This window comes from Balaenoptera physalus (assembly GCF_965194825.1).
Source record: "Balaenoptera physalus genome assembly, chromosome: 17".
Classification (NCBI taxonomy): Eukaryota; Metazoa; Chordata; class Mammalia; order Artiodactyla; family Balaenopteridae; genus Balaenoptera; species Balaenoptera physalus.
Window position 1 is genome coordinate 67,329,337 of NC_138895.1, and position 27,857 is coordinate 67,357,193.

The 27,857-nt window shown below is 40.1% G+C and overlaps 1 protein-coding gene across 1 annotated transcript in view; it reads right to left on the bottom strand.

Annotated features, from left to right (window-relative positions):
* SNTB1 (syntrophin beta 1) overlaps positions 1 to 27,857 on the bottom strand; it is a 243,543-nt gene that overhangs the window by 84,666 nt on the left and 131,020 nt on the right. Inside the window, exon 3 of the mRNA XM_082433206.1 lies at positions 17,875 to 18,082. Within this exon, the coding sequence (XP_082289332.1) occupies positions 17,875 to 18,082 (208 nt within the window). The remainder of the gene's footprint in view (positions 1 to 17,874; positions 18,083 to 27,857) is intronic.

The following is a 27,857-nucleotide window of genomic DNA, read 5'->3' on the forward strand; positions in this document are numbered from 1 at the left end:
GTTTATAGCAATACAATCTCACCTCAAGAAACAAGAAAAATCTCAAATAAATAATCTAACCCTACACTTAAAACAGCTAGAGAAAGAAGAACAAGGAAAACCAAAGTCAACGGAAGGAAAGAAATCATAAAGATCAGAGCAGAAATAAATGAAATAGAAACGAAGAAAACAATAGCAAAGATCAATAAAACTAAAAGCTGATTCTTTGAGAAGATAAACAAAATTGATAAACCCTTAGCCAGACTCATCAAGGAAAAAAGGGAGAGGACGCAAATCAATAAAATTAGAAATGAAAAAAGAGAAATCACAACTGACACTGAAGAAATACAAAGGATTATAAGAAACTACTACAAACAACTATATGCCAATAAAATGGACAACCATGAAGAAATGGACAAATTCTTGGAAAGGTACAATTTCCAAGACTGAACCAGGAAAAATTAGAAAATATAAACAGACCTATCACAAGTAATGAAATTGAAACCATAATTTAAAATCTTGCAACAAACAAAAGTCCAGGACCCGATGGCTTCACAGGTGAATCCTATCAAACATTTAGAGAAGAGCTAACACTGATCCTTCTCAAACTCTTCCAAAAAATTGCAGTGGGAGAAACACTCTCAAACTCATTCTATGAAGCCACCATCACCCTGATACCAAAACCAGAAAAAGATATCACAAAAATGAAAATTATAGACCAATATCACTGATGAATATAGATGCAAAAATCCTGAACAAAATACTAACAAACAGAATCCAACAGCACATTAAAAGGATCATATACCATGATCAAGTGGGATTTATCCCAGTGATGCAAAGGATTCTTCAATATATGCAAATCAATCACTGTGATACACCATATTAACAAATTAAGGAATAAAACCCACACGATCATCTCAATAGATGCAGAAAAAGCTTTTGACAAAATTCAACACCCATTTATGATAAAAAGTCTCCAGAAAATGGGCATAGAGGGAACCTACCTCAACATAATAAAGGCCATATATGACAAACCCACAGCAAGCATCATACTCAATGGTGAAAAACTGAAAGCATTTCCACTAAAATCAGGAACAAGACAAGGATGTCCACTCTCACCACTCTTATTCAACACAGTCTTGGAAGTCCTAGCCCAGCAATCAGAGAAGAAAAAGAAATAAAAGGAATACAAACTGGAAAAGAAGAAGTAAAACTGTCACTGTTTGCCGATGACATGATACTATCCATAGAAAATCCTAAAGATGCCACCAGAAAACTACTAGAACTAATCAATGAATTTGGTAAGGTTGCAGAATACAAAATTAATGCACAGAAATCTCCGGCATTCCTATACACCAAACAACGAAAAATCAGAAAGAGAAATTAAGGAAACACTCCCATTTACCACTGCAACAAAAAGAATAAAATACCTAGGAATAAACCTGCCTAAGGAGGAGAAAGATTGGTACTCAGAAAACTATAAAACACTGATGAAAGAAATCAAAGATGACATAAACAGATGGAGAAATATACCATGTTCCTGGATTGGAAGAATCAATATTGTGAAAATGACTATACTACCCAAAGCAATCTACAGATTCAATGCAATCCCTATCAAACTACCAATGGCATTCTTCACAAATGCCATTGGTATCTGTGAAGAACAAAAAATTTTACAATTTGTATGGAAACACAAAAGACCCTGAATAGCCAAAGCAATCTTGAGAAAGAAAAATGGAGTTGGAGGAATCAGGCTCCCTGACTTCAAACTATACCACAAAGCTACAGTAATCAAGACAGCATGGTACTGGCACAAAAACAGAAATATAGATCAATGGTACAAGACAGAATTCCCAGAGATAAACCCACGCACATATGGGCGCCTTATTTACGACAAAGGAGGCAAGAAAATACAATGGAGAAAAGACAGTCTCTTCAATAAGTGGTGCTGGGAAAACTGGACAGCTACATGTAAAGAATGAAATTATAACACTACCTAACACCGTACACAAAAATAAACTCCAAATGGATTAAGGACTTAAATGTAAGACCAGACACTATAAAAGTCTTAGAGTAAAACATAGGAAAAACACACTTTGACATAAACCACAGCAAGATCTTTTTTGACTCACCTCCTAGAGTAATGGAAATAAAAACAAAAATAAACAAATGGGACTTAATGAAACTTAAAAGCTTTTTCACAGCAAAGGAAACCATAAACAAGACAAAAAGACAACCCTCAGAGTGGGAGAAAATATTTGCAAACAAAGCAACTGACAAAGGATTAATGTCCAAAATATACAAACAGCTCATGGAGCTCAATATCAAAAAAACAAACAATCCAGTTAAAAAATGGGCGGAAGACCTAAATAGACATTTCATCAAGGAAGACATACAGATGGCCAAGAGGCGCATGAAAAGATGTTCAGCATCACTAATTATTAGAGAAATGCAAATCAAAACTACAATGAGGTATCACCTCACGCCGGTCAGAATGGCCATTATCAAAAAATCTAGAAACAATAAATGCTGGAAAGGATGTGGTGAAAAGGGAACCCTCCTACACTGTTGGTGGGAATGTAAATTGAATCAACCACTATGGAAAACAGTATGGAGGTTCCTTAACAAACTAAAAATAGAACTACCATATGACCCAGCAATCCCACTACTGGGCATATACCCTGAGAAAACCATAATTCAAAAAGAGACATGTACCACAATGTTGACTGCAGCACTATTTACAATTGCCAGGACATGGAACCAACCTAAATGTCCATCGACAGACGAATGGATAAAGAAGATGTGGCACATATATACAATGGAATATTACTCAGCCATAAAAAGAAATGAAATTGAGTTATTTGTAGTGAGGTGGATGGACCTAGAGTCTGTCATACAGAGTGAAGTAAGTCAGAAAGAGAAAAACAAATACCGTATGCTAACGTATATATATAGAATTAAAAAAAAAAAAATGGTACTGATGAACCTAGTTGCAGGGCAGGAATAAAGAGGTAGACATAGAAAATGGACCTGAGGACATGGGGTGGGAGGGCGAATCTGGGACAAAGTGAGAGTAGCATCGACATATATGCACTACCGAATGTAAAATAGTTGGCTGGTGGGAAGCAGCAGCATAGCACAGGGAGATCAGCTCGGTGCTTTGCGATGACCTAGAGGGGTGGGATAGGGAGGATGGGAGGGAGGCTCAAGAGGGAGGGGATGTGGGGACATGTGTATGCATATGGCTGATTCGCTTTGTTGTGCAACAGAAACTAACACAGTACTGTGAAGCAATTATACTCCAATAAAGATCTATTAAAAAAAAAAAGTCCTGAGCTTACAGATTTATATATACCTGGTGAAGATGGCATTAATATGTAAAACTCACTAGAACTAGTAGTAAAGTAGAATAGAGCACCTGGCCCAGTGGTAGGTGATGGCAGGCACTCAAGCAATGCTGTTGAATTATTTTCGGAAGAATTTACAGCATTAAGCTTCCTCAGGCATTTTGGATGTGGCGCCCCCTCGTGGTCAGGCTTAGTTGGAACAACAGCATGCCCCACCGTATTCCCTGGTCAAAACTCACCTCCAGGTCCCTAGCTCTGAGAGGCAGGAGCTACTGTCTAAAGGGGTGGAGGGTGCTGAGTTGAGCCAAACAGGGTGAAAGTGAAAGAGAGAGACCAAGCAAGCACATATTTGGACCAAGAGGGGATGCCTATGTGACTCTAAAGTAGATTTTCATATATTGCTAAGAAATTGTCTTCAAAGGCAATTCCAAAGAAGAATTCTAAAAATGCAATACAGCAGCATAAGAGTAAAGGTACAATACAACTGCCTAAGGGTGTCACTAAGAAAGGCAGGATCACCTGAATGTATATATTCAGTTCTCCAGTCACCCAAGATTAATGACTTCTTAAATGAATGGCCATGCATTTTACATTAGTAAGCCTCTGTATGTGCTTTTCTTGCAATTGAAAAAGTCTTTCTCTACCTGATCTTTAAGATTCAGCTTCATACCTTTCTTACCCTCCTAGGCCAAGTTAGCTGATTCCTTCCTATGAGCCCTCACAGGATTTAATACAAAATTAATTTAATGCACACACGGTTCTATATATGAAATTCTTAGTTTCCATGTCTATCTTCCCCATTTTTTAGTGAGTTCCTAGAGAACATCTCTGAATTTCCAACCCACTGCCTTGTCTACCATGAACAATTATCTAAGATTACTTCCTTAGTCCCTTATATTCACACAGCTCATTCCCTTTATAGCGCTTATGGCTATCTGAATTGCTTGTTTTCTTGTATATTATCCATCTCCCCTGCTGAAATGTAAGCTCTAATGCAGCAAGGAACTTTTCTGATGTGTTCACCATTGTATTCCCAGTACTTCAACCTGACTGGCATAGTGTATGTACTCAACAGTTATTTACCAAATGCATGATTTATAGGTGCTGAATAATGTTTACCAAATAGATATGTAAATAACTAACAGTACATTTGTTTTTAAAAAATCACTTGATTATTTATAATCAAAAAGATATTCAACTCCTAGAAGATGATAGAGAAGTAAAAAACAGATTCCTGGGACAGCTCCGTTTTAGACTTGTGGTGTTGGATTCTGGATAAAATTATCTTTCAACCTGGTTATTATTCAAGCTAAAGACAAAACTTGAAGGAAAAACAGTGTGGCAAATGGTCCAATGGTGGAACACCAAGTGTCAGGAGAAGTTGGCTCCTACCATCCTAAAGTCTACTTTCTCAGAATAATATAAGGGTACAGGGTGAACCTTCCAGAAACCTGAATGACTAGCAATTATTTTTAAGGTCCTTGTTTGCTACCAGAAATATGAAATGGAGAAAACAACAAAATACAAATCTATGGGTTAGTTTCTATGAAAATCATCAAGAACCCTAAGCTTCCTACAAATACTTGTTCTTTAACTTCTGATCTCTTTTGGTAAAAAGAAACACAGGAATTATAAATACATTGTATTTTATGCCTTTGCTTGAAATTCATTTTTATACATTTGGATACCATTGCTTTATTTAATCGAGTTTATACAAACTTTAGAAGAGTGTTTTTATAATTAATAGTTGATTAAGAATGGAATTACTTCTACATGCTTGATAACAGGGTTTTAGTTAAAATTACACTCATATATATATGAATTTCACATTCTGTTTACATGGAAATTGAGATTGATTTACCTAACTTTGACTTATGACATCTTTTCCAGGCATCACATAACACGCTCCTTTACTTAAGTACTCTCTGTGAAATTAAGCAATGGACCAAACATGACCTATTCAAATCTTTCAAATCTTTCTACTTTCTGAGGACCAACTGAAGCCTGATTTTTCCCTTCAAGCTTTCCCTAGAAACACCAATTCACACTGTTCCTTCCCCCTCCCTAATTTTGGCAGCATTCTTGCTGGGTACACATTTGGATTCAGTTTTTCCTCTACCACATGTAGTAGATCTTTGGCTTTCATGGATTTAATACAGTTGTTACTGTGCATGACCCTAAATGCCGATGACTTGTAATCACTTGTAATTTTGCTGAGGGCCAGTTCTGAAAGTGTGGGCTGACACAGTCTCAGAGGAAGCCAGCTGACTGCCTTCCATGGACAGGTCCACGTGACTTGTGGCTATGCTTCTCTCTCCTCACATGAAGCCATTAGAGACACACACACACCACACATGTACACCCTACTCACTTTCTTCCTGGAAAATGGCCTAAAAACCAAACTCATTATTGACGATGGAAGCTCTATGAAACCGATAGTTCTCTGCCAGAAAATAGAAGTTTGGGATAAGTGAAAGAATAGAATATTCATTTGGTACCTCTGAACCATACACTAAGTCAATATTTTGCTGAAAGGACGAGTGCAAATCCTTTTTACTGCATTTAATAGACAAAAGTATGTACACATATTTTAGTAGCATTCACAAATTTGGGGATTTATAAAGGTCTCTATACAAAGTCCACTTAAAAAATATTCCTTAGAAGAGAGCGCTACCTTTCCAATAAGATGTGCAGCTAGACAGTGGTTGCCTTCATTCGTTGCATTAAATTTAGCGAATGCTATGTGCCAGGCCCTGTGCCAGACATTGTACATAAATTTCTTCATTTAAACCATATACATTCTCTTTTGAGATAGGTATTAATGTCTCTTTTTTTAGAGACACAAAAACTGAGGTTCAAAGACTTTAAGAAACTTGCCTAAGGTCACCCAATTAATAGGTAACAAAGTAAGGATTAAAATCCAGGTAGGTCTCCGTCCAAAGCCCATGCTCCTTCTTCTGTATTATGTTGTATCCCAATCCCCATACCCTTCCCTGCTTCCTACATATTCATTCAATTGGTTCTTATTGGATTTATTTGACTCCAACCTCATTTCTAGGTTTCCCAAATTCACCTTAGCCAAAATGCTTGCAACCTGAAGCATTTTAAATGCATAAGATACATGCAATTAAATTGTGCATTGCGTACACACACACACACGCATGCGATCGTTTTGTGTTTTGAGCACTGACACTATTGACTTCAGGTTGTTTTGGTGTATCTCGTGTGTTTGTGTTGGGAGATCTGGGTACGTGAAGATAAATGTTTGTCTGAAGTCTTAGTGAAACAACCGTGCTTACATGCCCCATCTTCATGGATGGAGTCTCTCTACTCCACCCCCCAACACATTTTTTCCCAAGGCTTCTGGCAAGAATCCAATTGAGTTGATTTGCATTTCTCCCTCTTTCACACCCATTACTGGAGGTGCTAATGAGCAGAAAGCAGCCTTACAGGTAGACAACTAACTAGGGAAAAGGATGTACAGTAAAGAATCTAGGAAACCTGCAACTGAGAAGAATCAGACAGATTACAGTTCACACAAGACTCAGTCCATCTGCATGCAAAGCAGCGAATCAAGAACAAAGAGTCAGGGATGAGGAGGCAGAGAGGTAGATGAACTAGACAAACAGATGTTTTGTGAGCCAAGATAAAGTTGTTGGACAAATCATCGTTTGGCAATGATAAGCATTGCCAGCGCTATTTTAGAAGTCTTCCAGGACAAGAGGAATGAGTCAATGCTACTTAGGGCAAGAGAGGCTGTGGCCAGTGTGTCATCGTGACCAGAAGCCAACTCTCATCCCATCTTCTTCCTCCTCCTGATGCTCCCCAAGGTTTCACTTTCATTCTCTCTTCTCACTTCCTCAGAGCTCTTTTCCACTCTTTGACTCTCGCACTCTAGAAGGTAGCCACCAGCGCTATCCCTACCTTTGATCTCACCAAAGTTCTAGACCAGCAGTCCCCCATACTCCCCAATGGAGAAATAGTTATGAAAGGATCATATATTTGCGTGATTCTGAATAGCTCTTACAGTGCTTTATATGACAGTGAGGTGCACCAAGGTGGAGTGAATGATGCCCTAGACTGAAAATCAGACTGAATTTTAGACTCACACCTAATGCAAACTAGCAGCACCATTATGGTCAAGTAACATAAAATTGCAAATTCGTACTCCATTATTTTTTTGTACCTCCTAGCTCTAAATCTCTATAAGATTCTATGGTTCTTAAAGCTCATGGGATAAGTAAGGTATGTGTCTGAGTTGCAATATTCACTGGGGGCAAGAGAGCACCTAGCAACCTGAGTTTAGAGCTCTCAATTTCTGATTTCCAATCTAGTGTTCTTTTCATTAAGAAGGATGATAAATTCACAAAAATAAAGTACAGCCACTCAAAGACCATCACACCTGCACCTCACTCAAAATTGAGAAGCCTGACATTTTCAAGTAAGGAAATCCCTAAGTTATACCAAGTTTATGGTCTGAGAGTTCTCACGTGAAAGGATGATTGTTTAGAACACAGAAATGAGGGTCAGGCGCCTGGACCTGACCACTCTGAACACATCATGTGAAGCTGTACTTTATTCCCAGAGAAAACGTGTAGCAGTGTCTACTGGCAACCAGGAATACATGTTCTGGCTGGTACCACTGGCCCACTGACTCATACATTTGACAAACTTAGATTGACCACCTACTATTTCCCAGACACTGGCTAGGTGCTGGAGTTACAGGCCTAAATAAGAAATCACCTCTTTTCTCTGCAAGGTTACAACCTGCAGGGCATAAACAGATCAAGGAATATTTTAGGGCCTCTCCCGGAATCATGAAGAAAGGGAAGTGAGTGGGGGCAATTCCTTAGACCCTCACTTTTATCTTGATGCAGACCATGTGCAGATAGGGATGTTCTTAAATCAGATTCTAGAACTCTAGATACACCTGTATTCCTAGCTCTAATTCTAAATAAAATCAATACAAAGAACTTCCAGTTTACCCACTTGATAAACCCGGGAACTGATTCAGCTTTTAAAACCTGAGAATACCAACTTGAAGGAGTTTCAAGATGGAAAATGAAATGTGTTAATTTGCACTACATTTGCAAAATCGCAGCCTGGTCCTATTAGAAGTAATAAAAAGCCCAAGCCAAAAATGTAAGGATGTAAAGGGACTCTGAAAATGACATTTGGGAATTTCAAAGCATTAAAACATAATTATTCCATGGTATGAAGGAGGAAGGAGTGAGTAAATGCCAGGGTGAGTTACTAGAATTTGAATACAGTTATAAACAGAAGTAAACTTCTAGGTAGTGGTGACAACCTTCAGCATGTCCCAGAACTGGCTCCTATCTTTCTCTCTCTGCTACTTAACGTTGCCATGTACATCTGTTGGAATTTTTTTCCTCTATGTGGACACACCACATGGAGGAAAATTATAGTGGATATTGCTGGTCCTCTGCCCAAATTCCCTTTACTAGGCTGGTGCATCCAACACTCCCCTGATGTGAACACTGAGTGCCCACAATGTGACCCTTTGCCTTCTCAAGAGAATTTTGCCCTTGGCTGACAGGAATGGCCTCCTGTGACCTCCAGAGTAGCCCACAGCCCATGACTGACTTATACGGGGGGATAAAATCCCAGCTCCCTTGGCTCAAGGTGGGACAGTTCTGTGCTGCCATTCATGCTCCAGAGCTCCCTATGGGATGCGCTGAGGCTAGATTTTAGCTGATACTGAGACAGGAAGGGGGCAGGGCACCACCTTTAAAAGAATGACACAGCCACTGAGGACGTGCCACTGGTTAGAACCAACTAAATCCAAGATGGTGGACTATTTGACTTCCAGTAGACCATGAGCCTCATTATACGCTCATTGTAATACATTAGCATATGCTAAATGACATACCCACAGGTGCCATGACAGTTCGGAAGCAACCATAAAAGGCCAAAAAGGGGTGGTGACCCAGTTCCTGGAAATCCCCACCCCTTCCCCAAGACAGTTGGAATAATCCTCTCACTCATTAGCCTATGAAATTACCCAGCCCATAAAAACAAACAACCCCATAGCCTAGGGCCTCTTGCCTTCTGAGATGGCCGGCACTCTGTCTATGGAGTGTGTATCTCCCTGAGTAAATCTGCTTTCGCTCTACTTTGGCTCACTCTTGAATTCCTTCATGCAAGAAGCCAAGGGCCCTCACTTGGTGGCTCGTCCCAGGGACTCGCCTGAGACCTGCAACATCACCACGTCCACACTTACCTTCCTCCCTTGCTTATGCTGCTTCACTCACTTCCTTACAGGCCCCTCCTAAGAGTTGTTAAATTAATTAAACAAGGAGGCCATTAGCTGAGATGGATCTAATGCTTAGGAGGTCTATGTGAGCAAACCAAAATCTAAGCCTGAAATGCCTCGAGGTTACGAAACTGAAACCTAAGGACAACCAATCACAGCCGACGAGGCTTTAAGCTATAGCTGATCAATCATTTCTTTACTCTGCTTCCACACTTTATATAAGCCTTTCCCCAAGCTCCTAACCACTTCCGGTTCAAACTGATTTTTGCTCAAACTCTGAAAATGTTTAACATGCCTCATTTTATTGTATAATGGAGTCCTTCCTCTGTAATCACTCCTCGAGAAGCTCCATCTCAGACTCAGCTTCCAAAGAATTCTACCTAAGACATTCATCAATGTATTATCTATTTCATAAAGGAAGAGCAATCTGCAATGCCTAATAAGATAAAACGAAGTTTAGCAGAGTCTGCTAGCCATACAACCAGGCACAGGGAGCTCTCTATCTCGAGTCTCATGAGCCTCTGCAAAGAGAAGGAATCAGGTCCCTTTGAATTTGTGCGAATCAGCCTACAGGAACTAAACGTACATGTCCCCATCTCTCTTACACGGGCAGCTCTGATGTTTCCACCTCTGGGAGAGTGACTCATGATGAAATCGCACTGTGAAGTCATGTATAAAATGAGCTTATTTTCATGCTTTCATTATGGCTGCCACTGCCTCCACCCCAAGTTCCATCCTAATTTTAAGTCTTTGATTTTTATTTGAGTAAATGTAAGATGGGGCAATTCGAATTACATTCACTTTAAACACTTCCAGTAAAAGACTAACAAAAAGATAACCAAGCTGTTGCCAGTTTTTCCTGTCTTGCTCCATCTCAGAGGTGATCATGCGGAATCTTGATGACTGCCTTTTAAAGCAACATGTCAGGCCTATTAGCACTTAATTGCATTAACTGTGTTTCCTAGCATAACAAACAGTCTTGATGTAGGGATGATGCAAGTCAGGAGTAGCCTGGGCAGTAGTTCTACTTCCATTTATCAGATGGGAGTTCCCTCAGGTCATAGACTATTTTCTTCCTGGAAGAAGTGGTAGGAAATTCCTACTTAGGTGATTTTTAGGCAGATGGTGGAGCTGATATATTTAGAGTCTCCAGAAATATCATTCTGTTAATGACATTGTCAAGACCTTGATTACCAGCAGCCTGTTTTACTGAGGCCAGGGCTAGTTTACACTTACACTTGAGCTTCTTCTAATATAGCTGGGTAATGCGGCTAGAGAGTCAAATTACTCGGTTATATTTCATCTGGAATTTTGGGGGGTGAATAGATTGCCATTGTTGGAATTGAAAATTAATGATGGTCTAATGAATTAAGTAATAATATAGAAAAATATGTTGATAGATAGATAGAGACAGAGAGATAAAGAGCGATAGAGAGAGAGCTGGATGAGTATATAGAGAAGTATCAGTAGAAATAGATAAGGATAAATAGAGATGAATAAGGATAGATAGAGATGGATGGATGGACAGATAGATAGATAGGTAGGGATTGATAAGCTAGGTAGATGAATGAATGGATAGATAGATATATAGAGAGATGGATAAATGGAGAGAGAGACAGAGAGACAGAGACAGAGAGCTGCCTTTGCACAGTAGTGCTGGTCAATAAAAATGACTGTGCAAGCTGAAATCATACTAAGTGATCTCATAATCAGATGGAAAAACTGGCATTGTTCTAAGGACATTCAAAAATGTTATTAAAACATTAAAATTGTCTTACTGTCAGTTATAAATGCATAAGGAAATGAAAAAATAGTAAAACTAATATTAACTAAGTAATCTATAATTTAAAACATTGGAAAGATTGGGGATTAAAGTGCTTTCTTTCTTTGTCGAAAACTTACTAAGAGTAGTTTGAACAGTGCTTGCTGCCTTCTCATCACATAACGTATGAGATGTGTGAGCATCCTTTCTATGTCTTGACAAGTCATCATTCTCCTTTATTTTTTGGGGGGTGGGGCCAGAAGGCGGCTAATTTATTATAATTTCTCCTTTTCCATCTCCTTTCTAAGTCTGGATCAGCTAGCAACTTTTTTATACTTGGAACCTGCAATGATGTGAAACATCTCTGAGAGCTCCACTAATGTGAAGTTTCTCACTGGCTTCACTTCTTCTGGGCCATCTTCATCCTTTCTTCACAGCTACTCTCTTCATCTATGTTCATAAGTTTACCTTCACTCCCCCTTTCTATTTTCCATTCCTGTAAATGTCATATAGATTTATCCTTAGGAGACAAAGAGGAAACACAACTACTCACCTGGCTGTCTGTGTGTGAATTAACAGGTACTCTGTGACCAATCATGACAGCCTGGGAAATAAGTGATGTGATTGGCTGCAATCGTGATCACATCAGCTATGTACATAGTGATCTGTGGAATAAAAACCTCACAGCAAAATTTGTGCTTTATAAAATTACTTACAGTTAATACGCCATGGTAACTGAAATCTGAACCATGTTGTTGAGACACTGGGATTATTTAATTAAACCATGATCATTGAAATTCATAGATGTTGGAAACATGCAAAGCAAGGCCGATGCTGTGTGTGTGTGTGTGTACACAAATTATATTTGTGTGTGTGTGTGTGTGTATTCTAGTGTTCCTCTAACCTATCCTATCAAAGATAATTTCAGTCTTTGTAGGACAGGAGAGAAAAGATTTTAGTAAGTGTTGCTCTGTCGTGGTATGTAAATTCCCTCTGCTGTGGACTGAATGTTTCTGTCCCCCTCAAATTTATATCTTGAAGCCCTAATGTGATGGTATCAGAAGGTGGGGTCTTTGTGAAGTGATTAGGTCATGAGGATGGAGCCCCCAAGATAGGATTAGTGTCCTTATAAGAAGACAGTTAGCCCTTTCTCTCTCTCTGCCACTTGAGGATACAGAAGAGGACTGTCTCTAAATCACAAAGAGGGCCTTCACTAGAACTCAACCATGCTGGTACCCTGATCTTGGACTTCCAGCCTCCAGAACTGTGAGAAATAAATATCTGTTGTTTATCAACCACCCAGTCTGTGGTACTTTGTGATAGCCCGAACTGACAAAGACACCCTTTATTTTCATAAAGGCAAACGAAGGATTTGAGTTATTTTGATATGTCTCTTAGTTCTGAAACTGTGCTTTTGGTATGTAGTGGTGCTCTGACACGGGGTTCTGGGGGGGTCTCACGCATATGGACACTTGTTCCCTGGGTCCCTTATTAGTTCAGCTTAGTGGAGAGTTCTGGGCTGTGGAGTTAGAAAGAGGGGTTCAAACTCTGGCTCTGCCACTTTCTAGAGGAGTGATCTTAGAAAAGTTTCTTAACTTCTCCAAGCTTGCCTCCTAGGATAGGGATTATTTCAAGCACATTGCCTGAGACAGACTAGGCACATAATAAATACTAATTACCAGCTTCGTCTCTTCCAACAACACCCTGGGGAGGCACAGCTCTATAAACCTTCCCATTTGAAGGAAACTAGTGGAAATGAGGAAAGCTGAGAATTGAACTTGCATCTCAGAGCTACCAACGGGATTTTTTTTTTTTTTAAATTGTGTTGTGTTTTTGTGTTTTTAATCTGACAAGAAATGTTTGCAAACTGAGATAACAAGGTAAAGCAAAGACAATACCCTACAAACTAAGCACAAAACAGAATTTAACAATTCTGCCATATCCCTGTTTATTACTGTTTTCTTAAGTAGTGAGAGAGTCACAACTTTATTTTTTTCTATTTATTTTTTCTTTATTATTCTTTATTTTATTCTCTCTTTCTTTTTCTCTTGTCTGAAATCGGACCATTGAAAACACCTCAATAATAACTGTAAAAAGATTAACTGAAGAAAGATGATTGAAAAAATTTGTTTGGGGCATAATGCATTTTATTGTTCAGGGTAGGGATGAGCAGTTATGGACCTTTTGGGGCAACTGGGGCTTGCAAAGAGTTAAAAGGCTTGAGACTAATATGATCACGGGAAAGACTTTATATTGGTGCACCTGGCCCATCTACAGGTGAGGGCACTCACAGGGGAAAGCAGTACAGGACCTGTCACTGTGGTGTCATTCACAGGACCAAGGACACCAAGGAGACAAGGAAAACAGCCCCACTCAAAGGCGATTGCAGAGTTGACCTTGATTCTGTAGAGGGTTCAGGGAATGGCTGCCAGAATTCAAGGAAAGAATTAAATTGATTGCCATGAATGAGCTGCACTGGATTCTTTTAAAAATTAAAGAGAAAATGATATCACAGCACTGTCCCATTCACTAATTATTCCTGTATCTTGACTTAAAGTGTGACCATAAATAAAACACCTTCCATTTTCTAGGTCCCAGAGTTCAGGCTACTGTAACACATTACCACAGACTGGGTGGCTTAAAGAACATTTATTTCTCACGGTTCTGGAGCCTGGAGGCCCAAGATCAGGGTGTCAGCCTGGGGTTCTAGTGAGGGCCCTCTTCCTGGCTTGGAGAAGTCTACCTGCTTGCTGTATCTTCACGTGGTAGAGAGAGAGCGCTCTGGTGTCTTCATCCCTTATAAGGGCGCCAATCCCATCATGGAGCTCTCTCTCCATCCTCATGACTTCATCTAAACCTCATTACCTCCCAAAGCCTCCACCCCCAAATTCCATTACATTAGGGATTAGGGTTTCAACTTACGGATTCTGGGGGGCACACGTTCAGTCCATAGAGGTCACCTCTAAGTTCCCTTCTCTCTGATTTTGTATATGAAGATTTCCTATTGCCACCAAATCAAATTCAAACCACCTGTCCAGCTTTCAAGATCTTCCATAATTGGGTGCCATCCAAGGTACCAGATTTGCTTATCACCTTCCTTCAGGATGACCCCACTTCCCTTTAGACCAGTCTCTGGTCTGCTCTCCCTACAAACTGTAAGCCGTCACCTCCACTTTTTTCTCATGCTCATTCTCCTCTTTTGGAGTGTACTGAACTCTCCCCACTGACTCAAGACCTAATCATTTCTTGGGAGACATTCTTCTAGTCCCTGGACCGTCTCACAATGAAGAATAACGTTAAATATAAAGTTTTCCTTCTGTGTAGTGTAGAGGAAGTTTTAGGGTTTGCACTGAACAGGATTTTAGAAAGGAAAACGTTGCTTCATATTGTTTTAGTTCATGTAAATGCCAGTTTTAAAAACTTGAAATTGAATATAATATGTACAAACTTTGTCCTAGAGCTACTGTTATTAATCCAAAAAAATCAAAGATTGACAGTATAGGAAAAGACAAAGGATATCAATTTAAGGTAAATTACAGCTGAATATATGTAGGATCATACTTTATATCTTTACAAATACCAAGTGAATTCTCTGATATTTGTGATAATATAAGAAAGCCACAGTATTAAGGATTTGCCATTCATTCTAACATTTTGCTAAAAACCATTCATATGTCTACACGCTAGGATTCAGTATTAAATATTTATTCAAAAAAATTCCAGTTTGCATTTGCTCCCTTGGACTTGATCTATGGTAATCTTTTAAGAAGTTCTGAAGATGAAGGTAATAAAAGACATCCTTGCTTCTGATAATTATCCATGATAAGTCATTATTGATTGCTCTTATGGATATAATGCATGATACAATTTAAAGAAACATCTGTAATGACGATCTGAAATTACATCAAAAGAATAACAATATTCTAAAAGCAGAAAGCTTTTTATGCACCTTTATGACTGCTCCACAGGAATGCTTAATGTGTCTACTGATAATTTGGGATAAGCAAAAGGCATAAGCAGACAATTTATAAGTGAGAAGATGGAACCTTTGGAAAAAATGTCAATATCACTGCTAATGACACAATATCATTTTTCAACTATCCAGATAGTAATGGTTTTAAATGTAGTTGGTGTTAAAAGAGATGAGAGAAAAGTACCTTCTAGAGTTGCGACCATCTCAGTTACTTGCAAGGTAGAGGGATGTGCGTGTTGGACAGCCTCATTTTGCCCCTAGATCCACGCTCCATCCTTTTCTGCCCTGGTCAGAGCCCTGGGAGTCTGACCCTAACAGAGCATCAGTGGGCTCTCTTGCCTCTGGCTTCCAATCAGCCTCAGCCAATGGGAGACACCAGCAGGAGATCGGCAGGCAGGGATTGGCAGGGGTTGTGTTTCTCTCCCAAAGACCATAGCTCTTAGTGGATGCTTTTTTCTATAGCTACAAGTCTTGCTAGTTTCAGGTAACTGCTCCTGTTCCTGGCCATTTCAGGTTAAAGGATGGTAGTGACCTCTAACTGTTGCGCTCTGGAGTGCTTCACCATCCCTTACTGGTTTCCCTTGCCTCGGCCACACCTTATAAATTATTGCTATGTTAAATCCCTTCCAATCATCCCTTTTGAGTTTGCCATCCACCTCCTGCTGGATCCTAAAGTATGCAGTACACTTCCACGTCCACTCCGGACCCTAACCAAGTGAGGACATTTTTCATCCCAATCAACTCCTCCCCTTTTCCTTCTATAGTGAATGTCTGTTGTTTTTGCTTTCCCAGAACCCATTCAGTCTTTTCCTTGCACAGCAGCCTAATTTTCCATTGGAGAACCACCTCCCTTCAACAAACGGGGCACATGGTTGGGATCAGTCTGATCTTAGGACTTTTGTGGCAACTATGAGAGCAAAGAGGTTTCTATTCACTGAAATAGCCAGCTACAAAAACAAATCAAAACAACCCCTGCCCCACAAGCCTGGAACTCTTAGGCCAAGGAAAAGGGGGCTTGCTAGGGTATAAACCAACAAAGTGGACAGGGTACAAAAAGATGGAGAGGCAGGTCTATTATTATTATCTGAGTCCCTGGATCCCACCATGCCTGAAGCTTACCCTTGGACACTGTAGTTATCAGAAGTGGTAGGTCCCCTTTTATGCTCAAGCTGAGCTGAGCTTTCTGTCACTTGCAACTGAAAGATCCCTGACTAATGAGACTTCTCCTAATAAAAACACATACATTTGGAGAGGGTAAAAAGTGGAGAGGGTTAGAGAACGACTTCTAAAATGCTATCATCCAGATTTGCAGTGTTGTTTTCAGCAGGAATCCCCACGCATGGTGTCATGAGAGACTACCTGCGGTTTTTGTTTATTATGATCTTGGTGCCACCACCACCTGCACTGTCCCTTTAGTCCTTTGAAATCTGTGAGAGATGGGACAATACCAAACCAAACAGCCCACCTTGTGTTGAACTTTGTGGCTGAGACCCATGCATGAACTGATGCGAACAAAGAACAATGGTGGAAAACTGCCGAATGCTGTGTTCAAGTATTATTTTCAAGTGCCATTGGACTGGGTCTTCTCAGATGACATGGTTCACTGGCAGGAAAGCTGTTATTGCAACAATCATTATTCCCATTTACCACCTATTAGAATGTGAGTCACTGGGAGGTCAGACTGTCACCAAAGCCCAGTGTTCCTGAGCACTCAAGGTCAAGTTCAAGGGACAGCAATCAGAGGTAAGGACAATGGCAAAGGCTCAATCCTTTGAAATCAAGAGGAGAGTTAACTCCCAGGAGACTGCTGCAGTGAGTTTTACTATCTTCAACGTATCACACCACTTGGGAAAAGAAGTCAGAGTGACAGTGTTACCATGACCCTAGGTCCTTTCCACAGCAGCTGTCCTCCCTGGGGAAAGACAGTAAGCATTTTTTCATCTTTATACACCCCTCCGCACTCCTGCCTAGCACCATGCCTAGCACAAAATAGGTGCTCATAAATGATGACACATTCAGAGCCTGCTGGCTTAAGAATACAACTTAAAGATAATATATAAGAGTCAGCATGGAGTAGTTGCTTAAGAAATCCTTGCTGCTATTATCATTGTTATTATTTGTAAATGCATCTATGTTAACAAGCAGGTCCATCAAAACCCACACGAACCCTCTTTTAAGCAACAATTTCAACTTCCTTACCTCCCAAGGAGACAGCTGTGCTGTGAGTCTAAGTTATTTCCCCTGCCCTTCCTGTGTACATACGAGAATCAAACTGTCCGGTCACTTGCTCACTCGTTCATCCATGCAACAGACAATTAGTGACCACCTGCACTTTGCCACATATTGGACCGTCTGGGGGGAATCAAGGTTGCTGAAGACACAGCCCCTGCATAATGCAACGGAAAATCTGCTGGAGACAGACGAGAAATGCCAATGAGAGAATCAGCCTGTGGAATGAGGTACCCGACTTCAGTGGTTGCAGCAAGTGCTGGGAAAGCCTGGGGAAAATGCCCACGACGGCGGGGAACGTTTTCCTTACCTTTTCTGCAAGCCAGCCAAGATGCCTGATCTCCCGGCTGCCAGCAATGCCCGTCTTCCCCAGCTGCTCTCGGACCTCGGTGATCACCCGGGTCAGCAGGTCGCTGACGTTGGAATGGATGGCACTGAACCAGGCCTGGGCAGTGGCTGAGTCCTTGCTCCTCAGGATCACCGTGTGCTTAGCATCTGGAGAGTGGATTTCAAGTTGCCTAGAGAAGCAAAGAGAGAAGAGTTGGAAGGTTCCCCGGCAGATCATGCTTCCTAAGTCCTGGGCCTCAAAGGTGAACTAATTCTTTGTTTTCTTTTCCTATTATACATTTTATTTTAATTTTTAGCTTTTCAATTAAGATTTTTGAATTTATTTTTCAATTGAATAAAAGATTCTTTATAGTGCTTTACAATTTTCAAAAGTTTCACACAGATGAGAGTTCATATAATTCCGTAATAACCTTTTTCCCCACCTCCTACCTCTGTACTGCCTCCCCCCGCTAAGTTGAACTAATTCTTCACTCTTACTTTTAACTTGCTTCCCATGGTTTACCTTAATGCCCCCATCATTCATTCATTCATTCATTCGCTCACTCATTCATTCATCTACAAACATTGACTGTGCGCAGGCATTGGTCGAGGTACTGGGGGCCTAGCTATCCAACCATCCAATCACCTGAATTAAAGATGTCTGGTTTTCCTGTTACTCAGCTGACTGGCTTTTTAGTAGTACCATATTAAGACTTCCAAACTGTGAGCTGATATTAATTTACCTTACCTCTCAATCCACAGAGGATTTTAACAATATACTCACAACCTAGCTGCTGCTGGTGGGAAGTAGACTGAAATATCTACCCACTTGCTTAATCCTACTGCTTAGGGTTAATTGTGAATTAGCATCAAAGACGACCAAACTGCATTCTTTAAGAATCCTGTCTGTGGCTCATTTCCCTACCACTTAATACTTGGACAAGTGTAGTGCAGGAGTGAGTTGGCTGAGGAAGGGGTAACAGTGGGGAGAGAGATGCACTAAAAGTGTTGTTTATTTATTTATTTTTTGGCTGCATTATTCAGCTTGCAGGATCTTAGTTCTCCGACCACGGATCGAACCTGGGTCCCCGGCAGTAGAAGCACAGAGTCCTAACCACTGGACCACCAGGGAATTCCCCAAAGTGTTATATTTAAAGTCAAATACCAAAGTTTATGCCAGAACTCCAACGGGATCACCTGAGATTCAGAGTGAGATCTACATACTGTAATTATGGTAAAAGGCAGAAATTCTAGACAGATCCTTTTAGTTTTTAACTTTTTGTTTTGAAATACTTACAGATTTACATGGTATTGCAAAATTAGGACAGAGAGGTTCAGTATACCCTTTACCCAGTTTACTCCGATGTTTCTATTTTACATAACTATAATACGATATCAAAATCAGAAAACTGACGTTGGTAAAACACAAGCGTATAGTTCTCTGCCATTTTAGCATGTGTAGATTCATGTAACCACCACTGCAACCAAGGTACAGAACCACTCCATCACCACAAAGCTCTTCCCCCAGTCACCCCTTACAGTCACAAGTGCTGCCCTCCCCTCCACCATCCCAAGTCCCTGGCAACCATTAACCTGTTCTCCACATCTATAATTTTTAGACAGATAATTTTTATTGCAGAGAGAAAAGCATACATTTTATTTATTCATTCATGTATGTATACATGCAAATAAATAACATTTCTTCACTCGTGTTTGAATTAGAAAGATACAGGGATTGGGAAATTCAAAACTAAATGAAATGATCCATGTATCAATTTCCCTTCATCCCTCAATAATTATGCTAACATTAATTGAGTATTTACTATGTGTCAGGCAAAAATTTAAACCCTTTTATATTATTTTTTATAATTTTTGTAATATCCCTATGACTGATATTATTTACCTCATTTAACAGGATAAAAAAAAAAAAAAAAAAACAACTAAAGTTTGGAGGGACAGAGAAAGAACTGACTCAAGGCCACAAAGCTGGTGATACTGGGATTCAACCCATGATGCTGAGGCTCAAAAGACCATGAATTTAAATACTGAATTACAATGCCTCTCCTTTAGGCTGGATGACATCCAATAAGGGAGCATCCATTGTCTTCTACAGCTGTCTCAAGGCATCACCACCAACAAATATGCCCAACAGTGTCCTACTTAGCTCCTCAATTTAAAATAACAATTTTGCAGATCACCAGAAAGTTAGAAGTCCCAATGTAACCTGACCTCATTTACATTTGAAACCAACATTTTAGAGTGAGTAAACCTTTTCTACCCATAAACTTAAATGATAGAAAAAGAATGATTTAAAAAGGAGAATATCTCTAGGGGAGCTTTAGCAATAATTAGCGGGTGTTTTTCGGTAAGAAATTTGCAAAACAAGTCTTCTCGCTAAGACTTCAAAGGTTTTATGTGATGCAACAGGGAATTTTTTAGGTGACATGTGTTCTTACCCAGAAGAAAATACTCCCATGCCTCTTAGGCACTTTTCAGAGAAATGGGTGGTCAATCTAGGGTGAGTTTTCCTTCCCTCCCAAACTTCTTACTCCTCAGTAAAGTTGAGTAGCCAAACACAAACTAGGATTCTCCAAAAACATTACTGAGAGCTCAACTTGCTTTTCAAATTATCCTATCAATATCCATCATTCTAAGAATTTAAAACATGCAAATATTTCTCTTGGAATACTTTCCTTTGAAGACCTGGATTTTTTTTTCTTAATGACAGTTTGGGAAGCAGCCACTAGCCAGGTGTCACACATACACACACACACGCATACAAAAATGATGCCGCAAAAAAGAAAGAAAGAATAATTTCTTTGTTGGGTTGCCAGCATAACCAGAGGAAAGCTGGCCTGTAAACAGAGGCCCAGGCTAGTGAAGAGGAGGCCCACTTTCCCCAGATTTTGACAGCATTTACCATTACTATTAATTTTTAAGTAAGCTTTTAAAGCACAGCATATAGATAGAAAAGTGCACAGATTGTAAATGTGTTTTCACAAAGGGAGCACATTCCTGTAACCACCACTCAGATGAAGAAACAGAATATTACAAGCATCCCAGAAGTCACCTCACACTCCCTTTCCAGTTATTTTCCCCTCAAATAACCACTAGCAGAATTTCTGTCACCATGGATGACTTGTTTCAGGCAAAATGGGTGAGGTTTTGTTTGTCTGTTTTCATTTGCTGTTGCTGTTGCCTGCACTACAGGGAGGATTTTGGACTGTTTTTGAGGTAAAGTTTAAATACCAGGTCCTATGCCTTTTTAGTGGTGGTTCTCGAAGTGTGACCACAGACCAGCAGCAGCAGAATCATCTGGGAACTTAGCAGAAATATAAATTCTCAACTCGTACCTGGACCCACTGAATTAGGAATTCTGGGAGATCCCCCTCCAGGTAAATCTGACGCAATTTAAGTTTGAGAAGGATGCTCTATGGGGTCATAAGAAAAAAGCATTGAGCTTGGTTGTTTGCCAAGGTCCCCAGTGGCTGAGGTGAACATGCTGAAAAGTGAACTGACCTCACCCCGCCCCATCAGTCTCAAAGAGGGAACAGAGAGGACACAGAATAGAGAGGCTTGTGGTTTTTTATAGTCAAAAAAAGAAAGCAGCAGCAGTTCTCCATCAAAAGTATTCTTCAGGAACCCCTGAGTAGTTTTGTTTTTTTTTTAATCATTTCATTAAATACAGATGTTTGGACCCCATCCCAGACCTATTAAGAATTTCTAGAGGTTGAGGCCTGGGTAAATGCTTTACATGTTCCACAAATTATATAGATTAAGGATCATGGCAGGCCTTTCCGAGCTCAAGCTCAAACCACCCCCCAAAGAGCTATGCCCGTAGGGGATTGTCATCAGAAGGGCAACACAACAGAGGGCTCTTGGAAAGTGTATTAGTAATCCACTGCTGAGTAACAAATTCCCCCAGAATTAAGTGGCTTAAGACTCCAAACTTTTGGGACTTCCCTGGCAGTCCAGTGGTTAAGACTTCGCCTTCCAATGCAGGGAGTGTGGGTTTCATCCCTGGTCTGGGAGCTAAGATCCCACATGCCTTGGGGCCAAAAAACCAAAACATAAAACAGAAGCAATACTATAACAAATTCAATAAAAGACTTTAAAAAATAGTCCACATCAAAAAAAAAAAAAACTCCACACTTTTGTTATCTCACAAAAGTTGCTTGAGTGTCTTCATGACATGGTAGCTGGTTTCCCCCAGAGAGCAAGAAGAAACTACTATTCCTTTTATCACCTGGTCTCCAAAGTCATATACCAGCAGTTCTGATTCATTCATTCTTTTTTTTTCTTTTTGATTTGAATTTTATTTTATTTATTTATTTTTATACAGCAGGTTCTTATTAGTTATCTATTTTATACATATTAGTGTATATATGTCTGATTCATTCTTTGTGTTGGAAGTAAGGCACTAAGTCCAATGCACACTCACAAGGAAGAGTTAGGCTTCACTTCGTAAAGGGAAGAGAATTAAAGAATTTGGGGACATATCTTAAAACCACCACAGAGCAGCCTTGGATGAAGTAAGGTTCTGGAGAGTCTGTCCTGAATGTAAAGGGCGAGTGTTTGGGGTTGTGAATCAACAGCCTAGGAAGGGCTTACAGATTTGAGTGAAGAGGAAGAAGACCATTCTTTCTGACAAAGCTGCAGCTTTGTCAGCTTTATAGATTCTATAAAGAGACAGAATGTGACTCAAGACAGGGGTCAGTGTCAACAGGGGGATGAGAAAGAGCCTTTCACTGACAGCATATGGGAGCAGCATGAAATCACCAAAAAATGATAGTGGGTGAAGAATTGTTGGCTCATCTGGCACAGAAATGATGTCAATTATTTGTGCAATGAATAAATGAAAGAATTCAGTGATCCACATTCACTTCTCCCTAAACCCAAAGGGGAAGGAGGAAGAAGAGTACCAACTTTTCCTTTTAATATCAATGTACTCTACACGCTAAAGCAAACAATAAGTAGCTGGTAGCACGAAAGTCCCCAAAACTTCCAAGAGACAACTCAAGATTCTGGTCAAGGTCATGGAGTGACTATGTATATATATGGTTACTTATCACACTACCTAGCACAGATCTCAAACACACACACTTTGGCTTAATTTGTCATTTAATCTTATTTTGCCAAAATGTAAATGTACCAGGTGCAATGCATGTCCTGGAGCATAAGGAGAGAAAGAAACCCTATTCCTGGGCTGGCTGTGCAGTAGTTTTTTCAGTGGCCCATTTTTAAAGAAAACAATTTAAAACCACATGTGTCAGGAGGTAGTTGTTAAGCATATAGATTTTGGGGTTCAGGCTGACGTTAAAACTTGTTGGCTGTGAGCCAAGTTCCTTAACCTCCCTAAGCTTCAATTTTCTTATCCGTAAGATGGCTCAATCTTGCCTCTCAAGATCATTGAAAAGACAAAAATGAGATAACGTATGCATGGGATATCACAGTGCCAAGCTAATCTTGATCAATTCTGGTTTGTATTCTGGTTTACAATGAAGAGTCTTCCCAAATTTGCGTACAAGAAGTTGGTAGTGGTCCCACGAGGCAAGGAGAGTCCTCCAGGGTGGGCCCTGAGACTCTTTTTCAGAGTACTTGGACTTGAAAAATGCAAGCCCCAGGAGAAACTAAAAAGTTATACAAGGGCTATTTCTAACATCTTGGGATGGAAAAAAATAACTTTGGGGAGAGATGAATGAGTTTCTTGAGAGATACTGGAAGATTTGGGGCAAAGCTAATTCTACATTATCCCTTATCCCATCTACCTAATTTATTCCACCTAAAAGGACTTTATGAGGTTTATGTTGAGTTTTAACCATAACTAGACCTACAACTATCTGTTGAAGTACTTTTGCTTTCTGAACTGCCTGAGCTAACCAGTGACTCTGGGGGTGAAAAGAGATGGGGAATGGTTTCATCTTACTGAAGTATTTTGCTGACAACCTACCCCAAAAGAACCATTTTGTAGGGTCAAATATTTCAGGTAACTCATTCTTTAAAAAGGCACTTTCAACTCCAATAATTACCTCATCCATTTGTAAAGGAGAGATAAAGATGAGGAAATAAAGTAGGAAGAGGGGAGGTGGCCGGGGTGGGGGAGGAAGAAAAGGAAAATAAGAAAAACTCAGGGGTGGAAAAATAACTAAGTGGTGTGTAAAAATGGCACTGTGGTTGGGTGGCTGAAGTCATGAGAGTCAGAGAACCAAAAAATGCCTGATACAATGGAAGTGAAAAATGCACAGGGCAGACAGTGAGAGCAGTATCATATCATTAATGTAAAAATGATCCATGTAAATGTTTGTAAATGTGGAGACTATGCCTGGAGAGGTGTACAGGTAGGTTCAGTTAGGAGGGAAATTGAGTGACAGGACAAGATAAGAAGGGAAACTTTCTTTTTTTAAACATTAAAAAAATTTTTTATTTCAAAAAAAATAATTCTATGCTAGATTTTACATATTCAGAGATAAACATACACACATTTAATAATAGAAGAGGTACAACAGTCCCCCAAAGCCAATTTCTGTAATCGAAGCCATATCTTCACAATAGAGATAGTACCAAAATATGTTTGCAAGCCACATAAAAACACAGCCACATTATAAAAATTGTCTTATTGGCCTGCCTGAATACAAATGCCAACAAGCAACTGAGAACACAATCAATCCTTGCAGAATGTTAGAACCAAAATGAATCAGCAAACCCACTCACTTAAGAAGGGAAACTTTCACTGTATAACTCTGTATTTTCTGAATTTTGTTCCATGTGTACCCACTGTGTATTCACTGCATTTGAACAGGAATAGAGGAGGAGTGGGAGGAGGAGGGGGGAGAGGGAGGGGGAGGGGAGGGGAGGGGGAGGAGCAGGACTGGCCTGTTGGTTAAAACAACATTGTCCCAAAGCCCAAGCTCTGTCATTTATAAACTATGCTTCCTTATGGACATCTGTGGTTCTGTCTGCTCAGTTTCTACGCCCCCCTTTTCTGGTAACAGGCTTTACCTCCATTCTCAGTCTATGTGATTTGGGGGCTTGATGGGTTAAAGGTTGTAGGTGTGATGCAATTTGGCCAAGGAGATCCAGGCCCAGGATTTCTTCAGGAGTCATTGTTAAGATGATGTTTTTCTCTCATCATATATACAGAGGGAACAGTTACCATCATGGATCTGCTGATGGCCATCTGGCCATCAAGAGGGGTGGTCTGCCTGCAGATGAAGCCAATACCGAGGAAAGCAGAGCTGAAAGATGAGAGACCTGGATCCAGCCGTACCTGACACTCAGCATATCCTTGTATTTTCTTCCATGTTCCCCTTTTGCAGAAGCCAGTTTGAGTTGTGTAATTTTCAAACACAACTACAAGTCCTGAATCATACACAGATCACAAATAGGTCACAGTTTCTATGAGCCTTGAGTTTCTTTATTCCTATAAAACAGGGATGATGATGATGATGATGAAAGTGATAATGATGATTATAACGAAAGTGACAATAATAACCTTCATGGGGTTATTACTAAGGAACCAAATGAGATAATAACTGTGAATGTGCTTCGTGACTGGTAAATCCTAATGTTAGTAGTTGTCATTTAAGCTTTTGGCATTTTAAGACTGTATTGTTGGCTCACTTACTGGAAAAAGAAACTATAGTAGTGGATGCAATGCTTTTATATTATCTGGACCCATGGGCACATATAAGCAAGTTAGCTCTCTCTTAGCTACACTATTAGTAAAGAGACAGTCATGCCTATTAAAACAGAAAATCCCAGTAAATCTCTTGAGTTACAAAATGGAGTTGGGAACATGCAGTGATTTCTTTACACATGCACACAAAAAATACGCTGTGAGTATTTGTGAGTCTTCCAGACACTCACATGTGTGTTGGGTGCTGCAGAGACAAGTAGAATGCATGGTCCCTGCCCCCTAGAAGCTCACCATGTATAGACGGTTGAATAGCATCTCCCCCAATTCATGCCTATCCAGAAACTCAAATGTGACTGATTTGAAAATAGAATCTTTGCAGAAGTAATGAAAGTAAGGATGATAATGAGATGCTTATTTTATTAATCTATCCACTGGATTAGGATGGGTCCTAAATCCAATGAGAGTGTCAGTATAAGAGACAGAAAAGACACACAAGAGACACAGAGAAGAAGGCCTGGTGATGATGCAAGCAGAGACTGGAATGAAACATTGCAAGGCCAAGGAATGCCAAGGATGGCCTGGAATGGTTTCTCCCTCACAGCCTCGGGAAGGAACCAACCCTGCCAATTCCTTGATTTCACACTTCTGGCCTCCAAAACTGAGAGAGAATATATAAAATTCTTTTGTTTTAAGCTTTCAGTTTGTGCTCATTTTGTTATGGCAGTCCTAGAAAACTAATAAACCATGGAACTATCTTCCTGTGCATCGTTGAACTGGGACTGCACTAATGTTTAAAATATATGGATGCTTAAAGCCAAGACAGATTTTTCATGACATCATGTGAATCACTACATCCACCCACGCCTGTGGCTGGAGTCACCCCCTTGAACTTCCTGGTTTCCCTTTTTCATTTAAGTAGTTTGAGTTGAATGTCTGTCACTTTCAAAGAGAAGAGTCCTTAACTACTTTTTCTTCCTGCCTTCAAGATGGTCTTCATAAAATATTTAAAGTTAATTTTTCCTGGGTTTCTATTACTATTTATGTTTATGTTATTTACTTGCTACTTGTTACTTACATTTATATACATGCACATCTCCTTGTAAACGAATAATGTTTTGAAATTTAAGAAATTGAAAATGAAATTATTATAGAGAAACTTGGAAAAATCAGCTGCTATCCTCTGTTCAGTTAAAACACGGTATTTTACCGTGGTTTTATTTTGTATAGCTCAGTGTTTTATTACAAAGCAAACACCCATTTAACCACTACCAGAACAAGAAATAGAATATCGCCAGCACCCTATGTATATGTGAATGCTTAAAGGAACTTGTAAGATGCAGACCACTTAAAGCTGTGGCAATCCTGCTTCCATTCCAGCACATGTTGGTGTTAAAAAATCTTCGCCTTGGCAAAATAATCTTACTCCTACTCACATTCAATTCTATAACCCGAAAAAAAAGGGAAGCCTTCTAAAGTGAGACGCATAGATAAAGCACCCGGAAGCATGCTGGCTCACAGTAGGTCTACACGCAGTAAACAGACTGAGGGCCTTCCACTTCCTCCTTGGTGTAAAAAAAAAAAATCTAGACGACTTCTTTGAGAGCTGATGATTCCTACATTTCTGGAACTGGGGGAGGAGGAGGGAGGGAGGGAGGGAAGGAGCAATAAAGTCAGGCTGGCTGATTGGAGCTATTTTCAGCAGGCCAGTCTTTTCTAACTCCTGTTTTGTTCCCCAGTTGAAATGACCACTGCTTGATGAATTGTGTTTATCTGTAGTTCAGCGATAAAGTTCCCTTTTAACTCCCTGCTGAATAGAAATATTTAGGGCAATGCCACAGCTGTGTTTATTCTCACACTCCACCACGGTTATGTAAATACTGCCTATGGAACTATTTCTGATAAAGGCCCATACCAACCCCGAGGAATTATACGCTCACTCTAGATGTCTGCCAAAATGAGCCATTTCCATGCAGCTTGGCAAGGCCTGTGAGTGATATCACAGCTTCTCAGAGACCATTTGGCAAACCTCCCACTAAAAGAGTCATTTTCTTCCCCTCTCACTCTCTCAAAGGCTCTCACGGAGCCAGATAATATTTCCCAGCATCCTCTACTTCCCCTGTTTAGAAACACAAGGCTGACACACAAAACTGAAGCCTCCTAACACAATATTAATAAATAAAACATAACTTGCAACCTGGCAACGAAGGTTGCAAGTGACCTTTCCCCTCCGATGTGAGGCTGGAGAAAACACAGACGAAGGTGGTGAGGAGGATGTGGCCTGTGGGCTTGCAGAACCACTGCGAATCAAGGGGAACGCAAACCACGTGGCT